Consider the following 17,739-nt stretch of genomic DNA (forward strand, 5'->3'; position numbering starts at 1 on the left):
CACAATCACACGGGGGGGGGGGGGCGGGGGGGACGGACACCTAACATGTTTAAGGACAGCGAGGCCCGAGGCCAGGCAGACGGAGAGGTCAGCGTAGCCCTGCCGTGCCAGCCCCGCCCCACGCCCTACCTGCTGCTGAGACAAGCCTTCCGGCATGGGGGTGAGGATGGCTTCAGGGTGCTTGCAGTCCACGTCGATGAACACGTTCTGTTCCTCTTCAAGACAGGATCTGTGGTCTTAAAGGAAGACAGGGTGTGCTAGTCTGATGTTGAAATGGGGCGCTCATAACACTGCAGGGCAGTAAAGCTGCCGTCAGAGCGGCGCCCTGGGCAGACACCTCAGCCCCAGGCTTCCTTCCCACCCAAAGATGAGTCAAGTGAAGCTTTAATAAACCCAGAAAATAGCCCCTCCCACAACGGGAGCAGGGTTTGTCGATATTTGAAGTTTTTGATACTTGAAATCTAACTTCAAAAGGCAGAGGTGTCATTTGAATGTCTAGATGGCAGCGTAGAAACACATATTTCAGTTTCTGAATCTATAACATACCAAAATCAGAAGCAAATAAAGGCAGTTCTGAGTCACTCAGAACCAACACTCCACAGTCAGATAAAAACGAAGGGAGACTCAGTAACCTCCTTTCTGCCTTTCTCATTAGAACTCTGAAAAAGCACAACTCCCCCCAGATCCAAAATTTAAGACCAGGGTATTCTTTCTGCCCCCTTCTGATGTCTATGTCAGAAGTTTTCTCTATCTCCTTTATACTTTAATAAAACTTTATAAAAAAATTTTTTTAGACCAAAACTAAATTCATTCCTAAGAACTTAGATGCAGCTAAGTAATCTAAAGAATCCACAGAATGGCTAGAAACCAGAAAGGCACAGGAATTTTTAGGTAATATTGAGATTATCTAATTCAAAGGTACATAAGCCCAGTTGTGCAGAAAACTGTCAGAGGAGCTTTAAAAAGCCAGCACACAGGATCCTGATCCTCTCTGCTCCGCCACAGTCCAGAAGGGGCAGGAAACATGCCCAGGGGCCCCAGCACGGTGAACGCATCCTTGCGATCATATTCTATGATGACAACCATGCTGAGAACCCAGGGGCTCCGGGAGCAACAGCGAGGGACCCCCATCACCCAACTGCCGGGAGGAGCCGGTTGGGGGTGGTGGTGAAATCTACCACCTGAGAGAAGTGCCCCCACTTCCTGCCGCGGGGAGAGAGTCCCCCCACCCCGTGCCCGCCTGGAGGGGACCCAGCGAGGAAACGCACCAGCAGAGACGAAGGATTTGGTCCTGATGAAGGAGCGGCCCCGCTTCACGGCGGCCTTTGTCTTCTCCAGCCCGTCTTTGGTGCCCTCTCTTGCGGCCCTCACCAGTTTCTGCATCTGCAGGGAAGGGGGGCCGGGTAAGGGAGGTGGCTCGGTGAAAACTCCTTGCTGCTCTTAATCCATTTTAAAAGAATACTGTCAAGTAGTCTGGTCTTGAAACATCATCTGAAATTGGCTTTTTGATCTGGGAGAGCTGGCTGTTGTGTGTGGAGGATGGGGAGGTGGTTTGGGGCTGTTTTGGTTTCACCGGTTTTTAAAAAAATGAATAAGAGACTTAAAAAAAGAGCCCTTTCTTAGCATAGGTTTTAAAGTGTGTCCTTCTGTGTTTAAAAGTTGACCTTCGTTTTTCTTACAAACACTTGCCAAGAGCTCTGGAGAAGCCTGGGTGTGGAGAAATCGAGGGCATGGACGTCAGGGGGTTTGCCCGAGATTAAAGGGCGGCTCGCAGGAGACGGGGGAGCCCCCAGCTGGAGACCCCCACCCGGCCCGGGCGCTGACGCTGGAGGCTGGCCTGACGGCTCACACGCTCTTCATACTGACCACTCCCAGGACCCACTGCGCCTGCAGGAATACCTGCCAGGATGTGAACAGGGAGATGGCCAGCCCACAGGAAGGACCGGCAGAGCCACTCCTCTGTGGAGACTGCAGAGTCAGGAAGACCACCGCCCACCACAGGGGAGCGTGCTCACCCTGGTTCCCGGGAGCAGGTCCTGGGACTCGCCACCAGTGCCCGAAGCCCCCAGCATGTGCCTCGCGTTTTATCCACTTTTCTTGTCCTTTAGAAGCTAACCTTGGCAGTATTGGCCATCCGGCACCAAGTGACTGATCATTTAGAGAAAATCCGGATGGCCTCTTGCGACACACACCAACACCCCTTCAGTCCATCCATGGTGCCTCTACAGTCCTGTGATCCTTCAACACCTGCCAGCTCACCCCTGCAGCTGTGGCCTCCCAGCACCAGGCCTCCAGGGCCACTGCCTGGTTGTGCATTTGTGCAAAGTGCCGCTGGCCGAGGGACTCTTGGGGGTTGAGGATCGGCTGACCCAGCATCTGCCTGAGTGTGCATCCCAGATGCAAGAGCCATGCCCCTACGGGTTACCCACTCGCAGGGCCGCCAGTCTGGTGCCGGATGTGCGTAACTACAGCCCAAAGTGACCCTGCAATGCCCCTCTGTCCCTGTGCCTCGGATGTGTGCCTGGCCTCCCACCCAACTAGATGGAAACCAAGCCCAGGTCACACTGTCTGGCCAACCCCACCCCCATGTCCTGTACCCACCACCACCCACCTTCGCCAGGTCAAACACGGCCAAGCCACTTCTGCCTCCGCTCCTGCACCCCTTCAACCAAACCTGGCCGTGTCCGGAGAACACCATGGACAGCAGCCGGCCACCCCCTTCTCCATGGTGCCCGCATCCTGCCGGTGCACCTGACTGCTCAGCTGCTGGGCGCCTCCCCTTAGCTCCTTCCCCACAGTCTCCCCAGATCCTCCCTCCTTCTGCCAGACATGGCCTGCAGCCCGGCTCCATCCACGCTCCCTCTGAGTGAAGCCACACAGGTGCTGAGGTCCATGGAGAGGGAACTGCTGACCGGGGCCCCAAGGCTACCAGCCACACACCGGGCCCCACTCGCCTGCACAGGAGGGGCATGTGGCCGCCCTGGACAACTCGTCCCACTCTGCCGCTCACGGCACTTCCCACCGTCCTTTCCTGAGGGTGTCCATCTCTTTGCTGAGCCAGTCTCCCTCACACACCGCCCTGTGCTGCCCAGGAACCCCCACCGGCCTCCGACTATCCCCGGGGCCGCCACCTGTTTCCTGCCCAGGGACCAGCCTGATGCCCAGCCGAAGGAGATGCTATGATTCCGGGGGCTTCACTCCCGAGTTGGAAATCATGGAGCACAGCAGTGGCATTTACAGGGATGTTTCTGAATGAACACCTGCCTCGGGCACGTGTCCTCCAACACCTGAACAAATGACAAACATCAGAAGGAAGGCAAATCTGGTTGAAGTGAAGTTACTTGACAGTGCTCTTTTAAAAACCATCTCAGACAGCAGACGCCACGACATTCAAGCCAGCAGTTCTCAGCGCTGCGGTCTCAGGAGCCCTTCACGCTCACAAAGTCACCGAGCAGCCCCAAGGGCTTCGGCTTACCTGGTGCGTTTGTCTGTATTGTCTAAGGAGTTGAAATTGAGAAAAAATGTTGAATTTTTTAAAATATTAATTTTATAAACAACAAAACTATTTAACTTTACCTTAGCTAGGAACATTTTGTGATAAATTACTATGTTTTCCGAAACAACAAAAACGTGCACTGGTTTGCACACAGGGGAACCTGCCTTGAGTCTGGCGTGGAGTCAGAGGATCCCGCGTCCCAGCGGGTGTGGGTCACAAGCCAGGAAGGACAGAGGCAAAGGACGTCCCAGAAATGACAGGAGCCGTCCACTGCCTGGGTGGCCCTGAGGTTCCCTGGACCGCACCGTGAGAACCGCCGCAGCTCAGGTCTGAGCTTGCTCACTGAACAACAGTCTGCTTCTGCAGAAGCATCTCCAGCGGGAACCACACACCTTCAGTTCATGTTTGTGCTTTAGCTGCTGAATCTCTACCGCGCCCACTGTGTTTGCCATCAACTCTCTCATCTTTCTCTCATAGTGCTCCTTTAAGCGGGTTAGGTCACGGGAGAGCTACAGCACAAAGAGACACAAGCTTTTCACAACACGCTCTCCCCGCGCTTCCAGGCTGTCTTACGTTGAGAGGGCTTCAGCCGCGTCTGGTGGGTGACCTTCACACACCAACGTCCTCCTGCCCCGGGCCCCCCGTCCTAGCCCTCGGGCTCTCGGGAAATAAACACACGGGTGAGTCAAACATGTCAGCAGAAGGCAGACTCCAGGTGAGCCAGGCTGGAGACTCCTCTGTGCTGAACTAGAGCAAGTAAACGCACAGAAAAATCTGGGCAGCAGCATGCGTTTACATTTAGTGAAATTAAAATGACCCAAAATGTAGAAATACATGTAAAATTACTCCTTTATGTCAGCACCAAAGCAGAAGAAACTTGAGTCCAGCACTGACTCAGAGGGCATGGTTTGGAGACAGCCACATAAACGTCTAAGTCTCCACACTGACGTGACTTCCTCTGCAGCCCCCGGGGATGGGGTGAGGTCTTGAAACTGTGCTCGCATCATCACAGATGTCTCCAATGTGCAACCCAAGGCCTGTGCCTTAGTGAGCATGTCCCATGTTCCCCAGACAAGGACATCTGGGCAATTTCTGATCCAGTCTAAGACTGGGAGATCAGTCTTCTTTGGCGATTTTTGAAACATGACTCTTTAAACTAGGGAACTAGGGACTTGTTACAGCATCACCTGTCCTGTCCCAGGACCCTGCCCGCTGGCCCTTGTGAGAGCTCTGCACTCGCGGCCGCCCAGCCCCCTCCGGCATGTTACTGTGGTGCATCTGGGAGCACGGGTCCACCTGAACAGCCAGGAGGGCAGAGTCTCTGCCCAGAAATCGTGCCCACAGCTCACAGGCCATCGATGGACCAAGCCAGTTTGCACTAACCCCCCCAGCACACTGAAGATGAAATTTAGGAGTGTCTTAACCGCTCTCCAAGGCCCCCACTGGGTGTTCCATCCTGCTGAAATCAGGCCCCAGCACCATACTGAAAATCTCCATTTAAATTTGGAATGTTGGGCTCGGCTAGAACAAGCCAAGTGTCACCTTAGTCACCAGATGCAATTAAAACTACAGTTGTAACTTCACTCCCTGGTTAAGTCTCTGATGTAATAACTCTGGTGACAGATGAGAGCCAGGTTCCTGGAAAAGCTTGTTAGTAATACTGAGTAGTTAGGGGATGTCCCTGGTGCTCCAGTGGTTAAGACAGCACGCTTCCAATGCAGGGAGCGTGGGCCTGATCCCTGGTCGGGGAACTAAGATCCTACAAGCCATGTGGCCAAAAAATACATACGTAAATAAGGATCAGGTAGTTGGGTTGACCACCAGCAGTTGACAGAGCCTTCTTAAGTTTCAGGATGAGATTACAGAACCCCAAGTGCCCGAAGTGACCTGTAAGCCACACATACACGGAGGCCATGCCAGGAGCCCACCAGCTTGGTCACAGGGGCTCAGGCTGCTGTGACTCATGGTGATTTATCGATTGCATCATGAGGCACTAGCCGCAGCCTCTGTTCACGTGTGGCCTGCACGTCAACCTCACACAGAACACGGAGCACCCTTGGACGTGACCATGGACAGCTGTACAAATTCATCTTTCACCAACAGCCCAGACAGCCAATGACACGAATAGTGGGGGCGGCCAGTCACCACCGGCCACCAGGCCCCTCCATGAACAGTGCTCCGGTCCCCACCTACACCCGCCGGCCCTGGCATCAGCCCGGAATCCACTCCTTCAACGGACCCTGGTCTCAGAACTGTCCCGCTGAGGGAGGAGAGTGCCCAGCGGGGTGGGGCCTTTGTCCTATAACATCCCCTGTAACACCATCTATTTTTACTTCTTCCTGTTTGTGCTCCGAAGGCCGAGGATCACAACATCCCGTAAAGGACAGCAGGCTGTGCCATGCCCACCAGCCCAGCTCTCCACGCAGCCAGCCGGGCACTGGCAGTGCTGTGTGTACACAGCACAGATGGCCAGGGAATGCCTCCTTACTTCCTGAATACTCAGGACAGGGAGCTCGCTCGGGGCCTGTCGAGGGGTTCCATTTATGTAAATTTCATTTTCCCATCCTGCCAGGACTGTACTGTATGAAATAAGGGGCCTCTTCTCTTTTGCTAACGCCAAGTGCTTTCCTCAAACTACACATCAACATCTTAGAAAACAATCATGTAGAGACTGCGTGAACGAGGCGACCCCATCCGGCCCCGGCCACACGCGTGTGAGCGCGCGGCCCCCGGCACGCAGCGGGACACCTGCCTGCCGCCTGTGGTCGCCGCGCAGGAAGGAGCGGGGGAGCCCGCTCCTGCTCTCCGAGTCGCTCTGCTCCTCGTAGCTCTCGAACTCGCTGGAGCTCCACCCGCACTCCAGGGAACTGTGGCCGCCCTCGTCTCCGTTCTCCACGTCGTCGTAGATCATCTCGTCTGAGTGCAGAAACGCCAAAGGAAGACTCAAAACGCAAACTCCTGGCCGCTCTGTGCGTGTCTGTCATGTGAGAGCGTCGCTGAGGGCTGGGGTGGAGACGCCTGGGGAGAGCTTGGAGGAGAAGTGCTGGCGCCTCGGGGGGAGACCCCTGGCAGTGGTGGGCGGGGGCAACAAAGCTTTGACAAACCCCAGCCCCATCCACATCCAGAGGACCACTGGTCTATGAGAACCCACCACGATTACACCAAATGATTTTTTGCCTACAGAGAACTTTTGATGAAGGAAAAAATTCTTTAGATAGATATATGGAATATAACAGATTAGACAGATTGACAGTTCACAGATAATCAAATATGAACGAAAGTGAAGCATATTGCAAACAACTGTAAATTCTGCTTTTATGCTAAAATTAGCCCATAGAACCTACAACCTGTTGCATGCATGCGTGCTCAGTCACTTTGTTGTGTCTGACTCTGCAACCCCATGGACTGCAGCCCACCAGGATCCTCTAACCACGGGATCCTCCAGGCAAGAATAATGGAGTTGGTAGCCATGCCCTCCTCCAAGGAATCTTCCTGAACTAGGGATCAAATCTGGGTCTCCTGCTTTGCAGGCAGATTCTTTACTGCTGAACAACTGGGGAAGCCCATAAACTGTTTCTGCATTTAAATGTCTTTATCACATCTGTCATTTCAAAATTAGTGACAAGCACGTCTGTTCACACCTCCAGATAGTGAAAAAGGTGCTGCCCGCACAGGGGGCGCCTGGCCGAACAGAACGGCCGTCACCTCAGCAGGGGCGCTGCTGGGCCACCTGCCACTGGCGTTTGGTTTCTGAGGACCCAGATCATCCTGTCTGTGCTGGGGGAGGCCTACCAGGGAGGACCAGTTCCCCGAAAATGCATTTCATACCTGGCTTTACAGAAACCAGCCTTGGTCCCCATGTTGCTTGCAGCAGGTACTTAATAACTGCCCAGGAGCACACTTACTCTAAAGACCCAGTGGGTTGTTTATAAAGAGGCTGGAAGGTCTCCCGTCCTGCTGGGTCTCGGGAGGCAGCCTCTGTTAGCTGAGGCTGTAGCAGCTCTGGGGACCTGATCACCTCTAGAGCACTTTGGGGATGAATAAATGAGTCCAAGCTTTTAAATAGGAAGTCTGCTGTTGATTTTAAGAATGTGTCCTCTATGAGGCTGGGAAGGTTCTGTCAGGAGTTTTTAACACCAGGCGGCCACTGCATGGCACCAACTGCCTTCTAAGCATATGATTTCTGTCATTCACGTGGTCCCCTGGGAAATACTGAACCAGCCAATGCTGGAAGACACCTGAACTCTGGAGACACACCTCCAGGGCTAGGATGGGCTTTGGCTTACTTGCTGGGCGTGAAGGCCTGACCCTTCATCTGGGTCGTTCGGCACCAAGCTTTCCGGGTGCAGGGGCTCTAAGTCTGAGCTAACACCCTCCGAGGGTCAGAAGGGGTCCACTAACCTGTCGCTGCTCTCTGCTGCCTTCTGTGGATTCAGCACCCCTTTCCCATGAAATGCAACATGGACTGTTCCTCCAGGCTCTACCGGTGGTCAAGCTCCCCAGTCTGTGTCTGATGCTGCCTGTGTCTCTCTTAAAGGACAATACTTTGGCCAGATGCGGAAATCTGGGTCAGAACACTGCATTTTCTTTAGCAGTCTGGGACCATTATCTGCCTGTCAGGAAGTATGCTGTTCTTCCCGAACTGCGGCTCCTCCCCCGCTGCTGTTACGATGGTCACAGTGGGCTGTGCTTGGCCGGCTCAGCTGTATGGGCCTGTGCGTGCATTCACACGTGACCCTGCTTTGGATCTGTATTTGCATAATCTGGGAGCTTATGTCTGTAATCCCGGAAAATTCTTAGTAATCCCTTCTTCCATGACCTCCTGTGCGTCACCTGCTACCTCCCGGCCTCCACGCCTTATCTTTCCATTCTATTTTCACATCTTTAACTCCTCCTGCTTCTTTCAGGTAATCCAACCCCCAGGGTTGGGTGTAAACACGCGCACAGGTGTGCACACACAGAGTTCTACCTCACAGCATCAGCAAGACATTGAAACCTTACAAAACACACCACAGACACGCAGGGGCTGTGTGCCTAGGGGCTCCACCTGCCCACTTCCATCCAACAGGAAGCCGGTAAGCTACAGCCCATTAAACTCAATTTCAGACAAAACCAAACCTGGCTCAGAGTCTGAATTTTCTCTTGGCACGTCATCGTAAATGGCTTCCTCCGGATCTGGAAGGAAAGGAAAGGAGACTTTAAAACTGACCCAGACGCAGGGAGAGCAGTCTGCACTCACGGGCCCATGGCCTCCGGCGAGGCTTCAGCCAGGAGGGCAACTGGCGGGGCCCCACCAGAGTGCAGGCATTGTTTTTAGGCCAGAACACTTCCTGCAGAGGGAAGACAGCTCTACGGAGGGGCTGTGAAATATCTCCAGGAAGAGGTTTATGGCCTCCAGGCCAACGTATTCTTTTTTGTTTTGTGTTCAATTACACATCTTTATAAACATTTTTAAGTTATTGCAATTAATGTTTTCTGACATGCAAAACACACAAAGATGGTGTGCAGTCTCAGAAACAAAGGGATAGCTTCACTGCTACTCTGAACAGGAATCAGCCAACAGCGTCATCATCTCATTTCCCATGACTGCAGATGAAAGGCAGCCACGTGCACATATAAAGATGTATAACGTTTAGGACAAAAAGCTCTAAAGCTGTACTACATGGAACATTAGTATCCTAGGAAATTGTTTAAGGTGTTTTCTTTTTTTAAAAAAGTAGGGATCCTCCATGGCTGACGTTCCATGTGCCTGACTCAAGGGTCCCACAGGAGAGCAGAGTTTGAAGTTTATGTGCGTATTTGTAAGAGCTCCATGCTCTGCAGGGAGACCAATCAAACTACAGTACGCTCCATCCTGGAACCCACAAAGGTGACGGTTACTAAGCAACGGGAGACAAAACCAGGTAAATACAGCCTCCCTCTCCTCTGACATGCAGCCACTGTCCCTTCCCACATTCCCGGGGTGAACACATGGCCAAAACCCGGCGTATTCTTGTGTTGCTGTCAAACCCCAAGTCAGAGACGCTTACAGTCCCGAAATAAAATGTTTCAACTGCAACCACAGTATTTCCACTCCTATTAGAGCACGTGAGTGGCTGCTGGTGTACAGACCTCATGTTCGAATAGTTATTTCACTAATGAAAACAACTCATGGGAGAAAAAGTCAGACAGATTTTACTTTGTAAATAAAGTTGCTCGAGGACAGTGAGATGATAATTTAATCCTGTAATGATCTAGATTTAATAGCCCGCTCACAGAAGCATCTATGTTCGCTGAGTTCTTTGTTTCAACAATATCGTAATTAAAACAGAAATGAAACATTCTAGGGGAGAATTTAATAATTAGGAGAATGCTAAGAAGGTTCTACCTTGTGAGTCAATAAGACAATTACACAGAAATTAGTGAGCCAGTGGGCAGTAAAAGGGCTAATTAGAAAAGCAAGATTACTATAAAAAAAAACTAAAAGACAAAAAAAAAAAAGACAAGCCTAGCTAAAATTAGTTCTGCTTTCTGCACCACATGTAGCATAGAAGGTCTGCCATGTCATGCCATCTGGTCTGTGGGCTGGCTTAACCACCCACCACCCCACTTCAAAATGGTACCATGAGAAAGCATCTCACTGGGGATCACAAGAAAGAATGCCTTGTTAGTGCCACCATCCCCAAATCTCTGACTGTTATGACAAAAGACAAGACCAGCACTGGAACAAATCCATCAGCCAGGACGAGGGGATTGCTGAGACACAGAGAGCAGAGATGATCTGACAGGAGACAAAGCCATGGCTTTTCGGGGCCTGGGGAAGCATCTGCACAGTCAGCGGCGGTCAGTGCTCCAGGAGAATGGACAGAGGACAGGAGAGCAGCAGCAGAGCCTGATGGACACGCACCGGCCCCGCGGCGGTACTCACTCTCCATCCAGGCTGTATTGGCCGGATCCGCGACCCAGCGGGCCAGGGCGCTGTCCTCCTTCTGGTCTGGATCCTCACTTAAAGAACACACACAAGAACATCAGGATGTTGAGAACCCCTCACACGTGTCTGGTGGGATGAGAATGGTGCCACTGTGGTGAAGAACAGCTTGGCTCTTCCTCAGAAAGTTAGACACAGGGTTACCACGTGGCCCGGCACCTCCAGTCCTAGATGTGCAGCCAGAGGACCTGAGGGCTGGGACCTGGCAGACACCTGTACGCAACGTCCACAGCAGCGTTAGCACGGCAGCCGGAAGGTAGGAGGGACCAGTGTCCGCCAGGAGACGAAGAGATAAACAAAATGTGGTGTGTGCGCACAATGGAACGGTATCGGGCCTTAAACAGGAAGGACATTCCAACACACACTACAATATGGATCACCCTTGACACATGATGCCAAGCCAGTGAGCCAGACACAGGACAAGCGCTGTACAGTTCAGATCACATGAGTACCTAGGACAGGCACATTCAGAGAGACAGAATGTAGAACAGAGGTCTTGCGGAGAGGGGGCACTGTGGGGTATGGCATGAAGGGCAGGGCTTCTGAGCAGGATGATGAAAATGATGCAGAGACAGAGAGCGGTGATGGTTGTACGACTCTGTGAATGACTTTAATGCCACTGGATTTTACACTTTAAAATGGTTAAAAATGGCAAACTTTATGGTATATATTCTTATTGTACTTTTACAACAAATGATGCAATATACTGAAAACTATAGGATGGTCCACTTTAAATAGGTGAAATGTAGTATGGTATATGAATTATAACTCAATCGAGTCACTTAAAAGCAAACACACCTACCATGCCCCGAGCACGCTGCCATGCTGGGTGGTAGGTGCCCTAGAACGTGATGAAACCTGGTCTTTGTGTTTGAAGAATTCAGTCTGGTAGCAGAAAGGGACACAGGAGATAACAGTGAGAGCACAAAGCAATCAATTACAATGCAGGTGTGTGCACACAGCTCTGGAAGCACAGAGGACGGTTTCATGAAAGGAGACATTTAAGCTAGGTTTTGGAGGGTGAATAGGAGTTTGCCTGGAGGCAGGGATTTTCCTGGGAATTTCAAGCAGATGAAGCAGCATTTGTGAAGGCAAGCAGCATGAAAGAAAGGCCCGTAATCAAATCAGTTTCGAGGATTTCAGATGAAAGCTGGGTCAGACAAAATTAAAAATCCTTTCTCCCCCTTGGGACTCTTGAGAAACTTAAGAAGGTCAAGCACATTGTCCAGCTCTATCTGTCGTGAACCCAGTTTCTCTTTATCCACAAAGTGTAATATTAACATCTGAAAGAGTCCCGGGGTTCAGGAAGACCTGATCTGGGGGTCCCCGGGCAAGAGGGCAGAGGGCACAGAAGGAAGGGTGGGGAGGGGCATGGGGAGGGGCCTCAGCAGTGAGCTTGGATTCACAGCTCTCGGCCTATCAGGGAAGGTCCAGGACTCAGAACATCTGTGGAACACAAGCGAGATACCTGTTTGCTGGATCCTCAGAACTCAAGGAATTTAGCTGGCTGTCTTCTGCCGCTCCCTGTGTCTCTGCCAGGAAAGGAAAGTTCACACTGTTCACACCTTAAAGACACATCTAGGAACTTGCTTTTTACTCTCTAAATGGTTTCGTACTTTCCTTCCTCATCAGTGAGAGGTTTCTCTTATTGTAAAGTTGATCAACTGACAGATTTAAGCTCTTCAGCCTTTAGGTAAAACGTACTCCAAACAGGATGACGATGAAGAGTGACACCCAAAGGCCTCATGAACCAGCCTGAAACAAAGTGGTGCCCAAACGAATCAAGCCAGAATCGAAAAGTAACACCACGGGAAGCTGCAGTTATGATTTACTTGAAAATGTGTCCACAGGACAAGCTCAAAAGATTCTCAGGGGAGGAATCCCAAAATTGGTGACATTTGATAACCAAACTGCGTGTTCCCCTCAGCTGTCTTAACTGGGGAGAAAAAACCACTTTCCTCAGGCTTCACACACATCTGTCCTGACGGCGCGTCTGAGAGGCCACCATCCCCCGGGGCTGCTCCTGCTGTCAGGACATGCAGCCCGGAGTGGTTCTCGCGCGTGTCCTAGCACGGAACAGGGAAACAGACCCAGTGAGAGCGGGACAGCTCAGCAGAGAGGCCGGCACTGGCCAGTCCTGGACAGAACCCGCCGCGCTCCAAGCCGGACGCGTGACTTGGGGGGGCGTCAGGAGAGACGCAGCCGCTGCCCGAGGGCCTCGGCGGGGACAGCGGGGCGCTGCCCCCACAGAACCCCGCGGCCTGAGGGCTCACAGATGACAGCCTGAAGCCTGGACGTTCAAGGTCAAGGCGCCGGCGTCTGCTCGGGCCCCTTCTGGCTAGCAAAGAGTCTTCCTGCCGTGCCCTCCCGTGAGGGGAGAGCTGGGGACTCGGCGGGGTGTGTCATCGGGCACTAAACCTACGTGCGGGGCTGCACCCTCAGAACTTTGTCACCTCCTGACACTGTCACCTCGGGGGCCAGGTCTCAACATGTGACTCTGGGGGAGACACAGAGTCTCCTTCTAAACCTGAAAACCCAAGCCCTGCACAACCAGCTGAGGCTGAAGCAACACAGCCAAGGGGCGTCTACAGAGATGACAGACACCAGCTTTGGGAGCCCCATCCTCAAAGCTACCTGCCAGCTCCTTCCCGCTAAGCAGAGGTGCCGCTGTGCCTCAGGACAGCCTCGCAGACCTGGGACCCGTGAGGACCCGGGCCCCCGACAGCCCCGTCACAGTTGCAGGCTCAGTCTCCCTGCACCCGCCTGCCATGCGGCTGCTCCTCAAGGAGCCTCCTGGTTCTCCCGGATGCCAACCTGCACTCCCTGGTTCCATGAACCGGGGCTCCCGCTGGACAGTCTGACAGCAGAGAGCCAGCCGCCCGTGAAGGGATGGCACGGGGGCACAGACACACACGACGTGGGCCTCTGAGAAGAGGCCGGGGCGCAGCCTGGGGTCCCCCTACCTGCGGGCTCGGCGGGCGGGGCGGGCAGCACGGGGCTGCTGTAGGCCGGCAGCAGCAGCGGCAGGCTGCAGGGCACGGCGTAGCCGCACGGCACCGGCACGCAGTACCCGCTGGGCACGTTCGGACCCCCGCCCTCCCCCTCGGCGTCCGGGTCTGGGGGTGGCGGCTGGTCTTCCTGCAGGGGCGTGATGTCGATGACGGAGTAGGGGTTGACTCTCGACGGGACCCCGGGTTTCGGTGGTTCCGCTCCCGGTCCTTTTTCACATCCTGGGGATGAAAGGAGACCGTGGTAGACATGCCCGGCCATGCAGGACTCGGCCGACGCGCCCTGCTGGCGCGGGAGGCCCCAGGCCTGGGGGCACCATGCTTTGGGGCACCCGAGGGGTGAGAGCGACCCTGGGGACCAGGAGCGCACAGCCCAGCTGAGCCAAGCGCAGCTCCTCCACTGAGGCGAGTGGCTTAGACGCAGCCAGAAGTGGGGAATCGTTAACCACATGGAGAGGTGGTGAAGGTACCAACCAGACCATCGGTCAGTGAGTCAAAGTGACCACTCCACCTCCAAACTTTAAAGCTCAAATCAAACTTGTATGTTTCATATCAAATAGCATTATTTTGAAATAATACATGTACCTAGTGACAAACTATGATGAGGCCATTTTTATTAGGAAAAAAAATACCTGTTTCCTCCAGAACATAAACAGAAAAGAAGATGGACAAGATTGAAAACCACAGAAAATAGAACAAAGAAGAGAATCTCGGTCAAACTTGAATCAAGTCATTTCTGTTCACAGCACATCAGACACATGATAGATTTTGGGCTCCTGCACCCTACCTTCCCCCAGACAGTTCAACCCACAGGTGGGCTGGCTGGTCCCCGGGTGGTGGCTGGAGGATGCACAAGGTCCCCCGGCAGCGGCGGCGGTGGCGGCGGGGTCGCTGGCAGGAGCGTCTGCCCCCGCGTCCCCTGCCTCGGTGGAGCCCGGAGCCCGCCTGTCGGCCTCTGGCGCTTCATCTCCACTGTCCAGATCAAGCTGCTCCCCCTCCTCCTCCTCGTTGTTATTACTGTCATACTTGACTTCATTCTCTGAAGGTTAAGGTCACGTAAATCACACTGTTAGTATTTAACACTAGGAGAACGACGTCCTCTCCCCTGAACACACGGCTGGCAGGCAGCCAGCAGTGGGCACCCAGGTGGGCCCTGGAGGTGTGACAATGCTCCCCACCCCCCGGGCCCCACCTTTCTACTGGGAAAGTCGGTGCCATCAGGCTTGGGGCATACATCTGGGTTTCCTCTCGGAAGGACCCTCAACTCACAGGCTGGGAAGAAAAAGCAGGAGAGACACAAAGGAAGAGGAAAGGCCCTTGCTATGTTTTACAGTCTGGTCTTAGAACTGCATGAGTAAAAATCAACTTGGAGTAACACTAAGTAAGCCACCAGGCAAGGAGCAGCCTTCACTTCAGCGGTTCCTATGAGACCAGTGCGATAACTTCGCCTGTTCCGTGCATCTGCCAGTTGTGCGCACCATCTTCAGGGTAAAGCTGTAAGTTACCTGTGTCAGCTGGGTTATGCTCTTTTGAAGGCAAAGAGAGGAGATGCAAGGATTTGCTGATACAAGAGTTTTTACATGACTCTTACAATGAGATCCCTCAAGAAAATAAAAAGTCAGCTGAATCTAATGGACCAGAACACTGTATCTGCTGTAATCTCAGATCACTAGAAGGTCTTTAAAATTTTTTTAAGGAAAAAAAAAAAAAGTATATGGTGGAATTAAAATGTGAAATGGCATTAAAATCATCTGTGTCTACCAGAGTTTTCTATACATTAAGTATAAAAATACTAAATAAACTGCACTTCCAAATACTTTGTTCTAAAAAGAAATGAGTGAAGGTGGTCACGGGAGACCGTCAGTCTCAGGTTCCATAGTTCATGTTTTATTCTGACCCCTCCCAGGTTATCTTAGAGCCTATGTAGTTCAATAAATTATAAAACTCTTCTCTTTGTAACAGTTTTCATCAATTTGATTTTAGGTGTGCTTAATCTAATTCTCGAAGTCCAGCAGCTGTAAGGTGTCATCCCAAACGAGAAGGCAGACAAAATGCCAGCATGTGGTTTTGACTCGCGCTGTCCTGAACCTCCACACTGCCCGGCATGATCCATGACATTGCTAAGTCGAACCATCACTTTTGTCAGGGTATTTAACTGGTACAATGTCCCTGTCACGATTATTTGGCAATTGTGAATTTAAGGAAATGATGACAACTGTACTTGGAAAATGTTCTGGAAAATTTTATTTTTCTGTTGAAGAGATTTCTTGCTCTAAGACGTGTTCACCAGTTTATTTCAGTGAATAAACTGAGTACTTAATGATTTAGCAAAAAAAAAAAAAGGCGAGGAGGCAGGCAGGCAGCTGCAGGGAGAGACGGGGAGGAGAAATCCATCAGGCGCAGCCCATCCGGCGGCCCGCAGCTCCGGGCAGAGGGCAGGATGAATGCAGCAGTCAGTCCACACAATGACGGGGAGCCCTGGGAGTCAGGCCACGCTGGCTGTGGTCCCCGACCCCGCAGTGCTCCCAGCGGGCGGGTAGGCGGTCCCTCCTCTGAGCAGATAACCCCAGCACTGCTGACCCATCAATGGTTTTTAAAGACTTGTCACGAATTAACACATTAAGGGAAAAGACTAAAAGAATAGTCACTTTTAAGGCCAGAGATCAAAGCTATGTATATTGTTCCTGGATTCTCAGACCACAGCTGATTAAATCTGCAAGCTTAATCCAACATATGATGTTTCTCCTGTTTCAGATGAAAGTTATTTGTTTTTAATTCTTTTTATTGTTATAAAGAAAAAGATCTTTAAGAAGGACCAGGCTGCAAACAGACCCACCAACAAGGAGCTATTCACAGGGGGTGCCCTGCCGCCTCCAGGCTCTGCGTGTCACAGCTGGGAGCAGGTCCCTGGGGGCAGCAGGGTCCCCAGAACAAAGCCACACCCCCCCAAAGGCCAGGCCCCTCCCCTGCTGGACACTGCCTGCTGTCCTTGCCTCTGGTGAGCTCACTGCACATCATCAGGCAGTGGACAAGGACTGTCCTGAATCAGCATCGATATGGCGACACTCATGACTTCCTTTCCCTGCCAGGACTCTTTTTTGTTACTAATTACAGAAAGGTTTTAGTTTCTGGTGGCTTATTGCTGCTGTTCAGTCCCTAAGTTGTGTCCAACTCTTTGCGACCCCATGGACTGCAGTACACCAGGCTTCCCTATCCTTCACTATCTCCCAGAGTTTGCTCAAATTCATGTCCCCTGTGTCAATGATGCCATCCAACCATCTCATCCTCTGTCAGCCCCTTCTCCTGGCTTCTATCTTTCCCAGCATCAGGGTCTTTTTAAGTCAGCTCTTCAAATCGGCTGGCCAGAGTATTGGAGCTTCAGGTTCAGCATCAGTCCTTCCAATGAGTATTCAGGGTTGATTTCCTTTAGGATGGACTGGTTTTATCTTGCTGTCCAAGGGACTCTCAAAGTCTTCCGTAGCACCACAGTTCAAAAGCATTTACAATCAATAAATGTTGAGATCTGCATCCTGAGACACCCTGGACCACCTTGCAATAGTGTTTGCATCTGAGACTTGCATCTTCTAATTTGACTCTCTGAGTGCCTCCAGGGGCCCCACCTCTACGAGTTTTAGGAATGTTACCTCCTGAGGTCAGGGCTACTCCAGTTCTGTCATCCCAAGGAGGAGGGAAACTGATGCCAGGAGAGATGAACACATGTTCTCAGTCATCAGCTCGTGTGTCCTGAGGACGATGTTCAAACCCGAGCAGCTGTTTGGGAAACCCTCAAAGCCACACACTTCTCTGCCACATGACTTCCTCCCAAATCCTGCTTCATCTGGGCAATTTGACTTGGCGCCTAGGAAGCTTCTAGAAAAGGCCCAGGTCCCTGATGGCAGGTAACAGCTGGTCCCTGATGGCAGGTAACAGCTGGACATGGATGGAGTTTTCCCACCTGAATACATAATGACACTACAGACAGAACGCTATGCTGCCACTGGAAATGACAGTGGGAGAGCCTCGGACTGACATGGAAAATAATAAAGTCTTAAGCATGATGTAAAAATGTAGAGTCAACAGTTTTAACAATGGATATTCAACAGTTGCTATCATGTAGAAAAGAAATATGAATGAAAAGACAGAAACCTGATCAAAATACAAGTGTCATAGTGGTGAGGGAAGCATGACCTCGATGATTTCTAGCTCCCTCTTCACATTCAAGGAAATTTTTAGGAGAACAATGTCACTTACATAATGGGGCAAATCAT

At 51.9% G+C, this 17,739-nt stretch overlaps 1 protein-coding gene across 4 annotated transcripts in view; it reads right to left on the bottom strand.

The window, feature by feature from the left end:
• ARHGEF10 (Rho guanine nucleotide exchange factor 10) overlaps positions 1-17,739 on the bottom strand; it is a 60,565-nt gene that overhangs the window by 31,026 nt on the left and 11,800 nt on the right. For 3 of the 4 annotated variants that reach the window (XR_011485196.1, XM_020906123.2, XM_020906122.2), the window contains exons 3-11: positions 14,259-14,510; positions 13,427-13,693; positions 11,932-11,995; positions 10,404-10,480; positions 8,615-8,671; positions 6,249-6,412; positions 3,889-4,005; positions 1,269-1,383; positions 130-236 (exon numbers count right to left, since the gene is read on the bottom strand). Coding sequence is in view for 3 of the 4 variants with exons in the window: in XM_020906123.2 (XP_020761782.2) it covers positions 130-236; positions 1,269-1,383; positions 3,889-4,005; positions 6,249-6,412; positions 8,615-8,671; positions 10,404-10,480; positions 11,932-11,995; positions 13,427-13,693; positions 14,259-14,510 (1,220 nt within the window). In the remaining variant the exon portion in view is untranslated. The remainder of the gene's footprint in view (positions 1-129; positions 237-1,268; positions 1,384-3,888; positions 4,006-6,248; positions 6,413-8,614; positions 8,672-10,403; positions 10,481-11,931; positions 11,996-13,426; positions 13,694-14,258; positions 14,511-17,739) is intronic. The other variant, XM_020906124.2, reaches the window with a different exon arrangement.

Source organism: Odocoileus virginianus, chromosome 32 (assembly GCF_023699985.2).
Source record: "Odocoileus virginianus isolate 20LAN1187 ecotype Illinois chromosome 32, Ovbor_1.2, whole genome shotgun sequence".
Classification (NCBI taxonomy): Eukaryota; Metazoa; Chordata; class Mammalia; order Artiodactyla; family Cervidae; genus Odocoileus; species Odocoileus virginianus.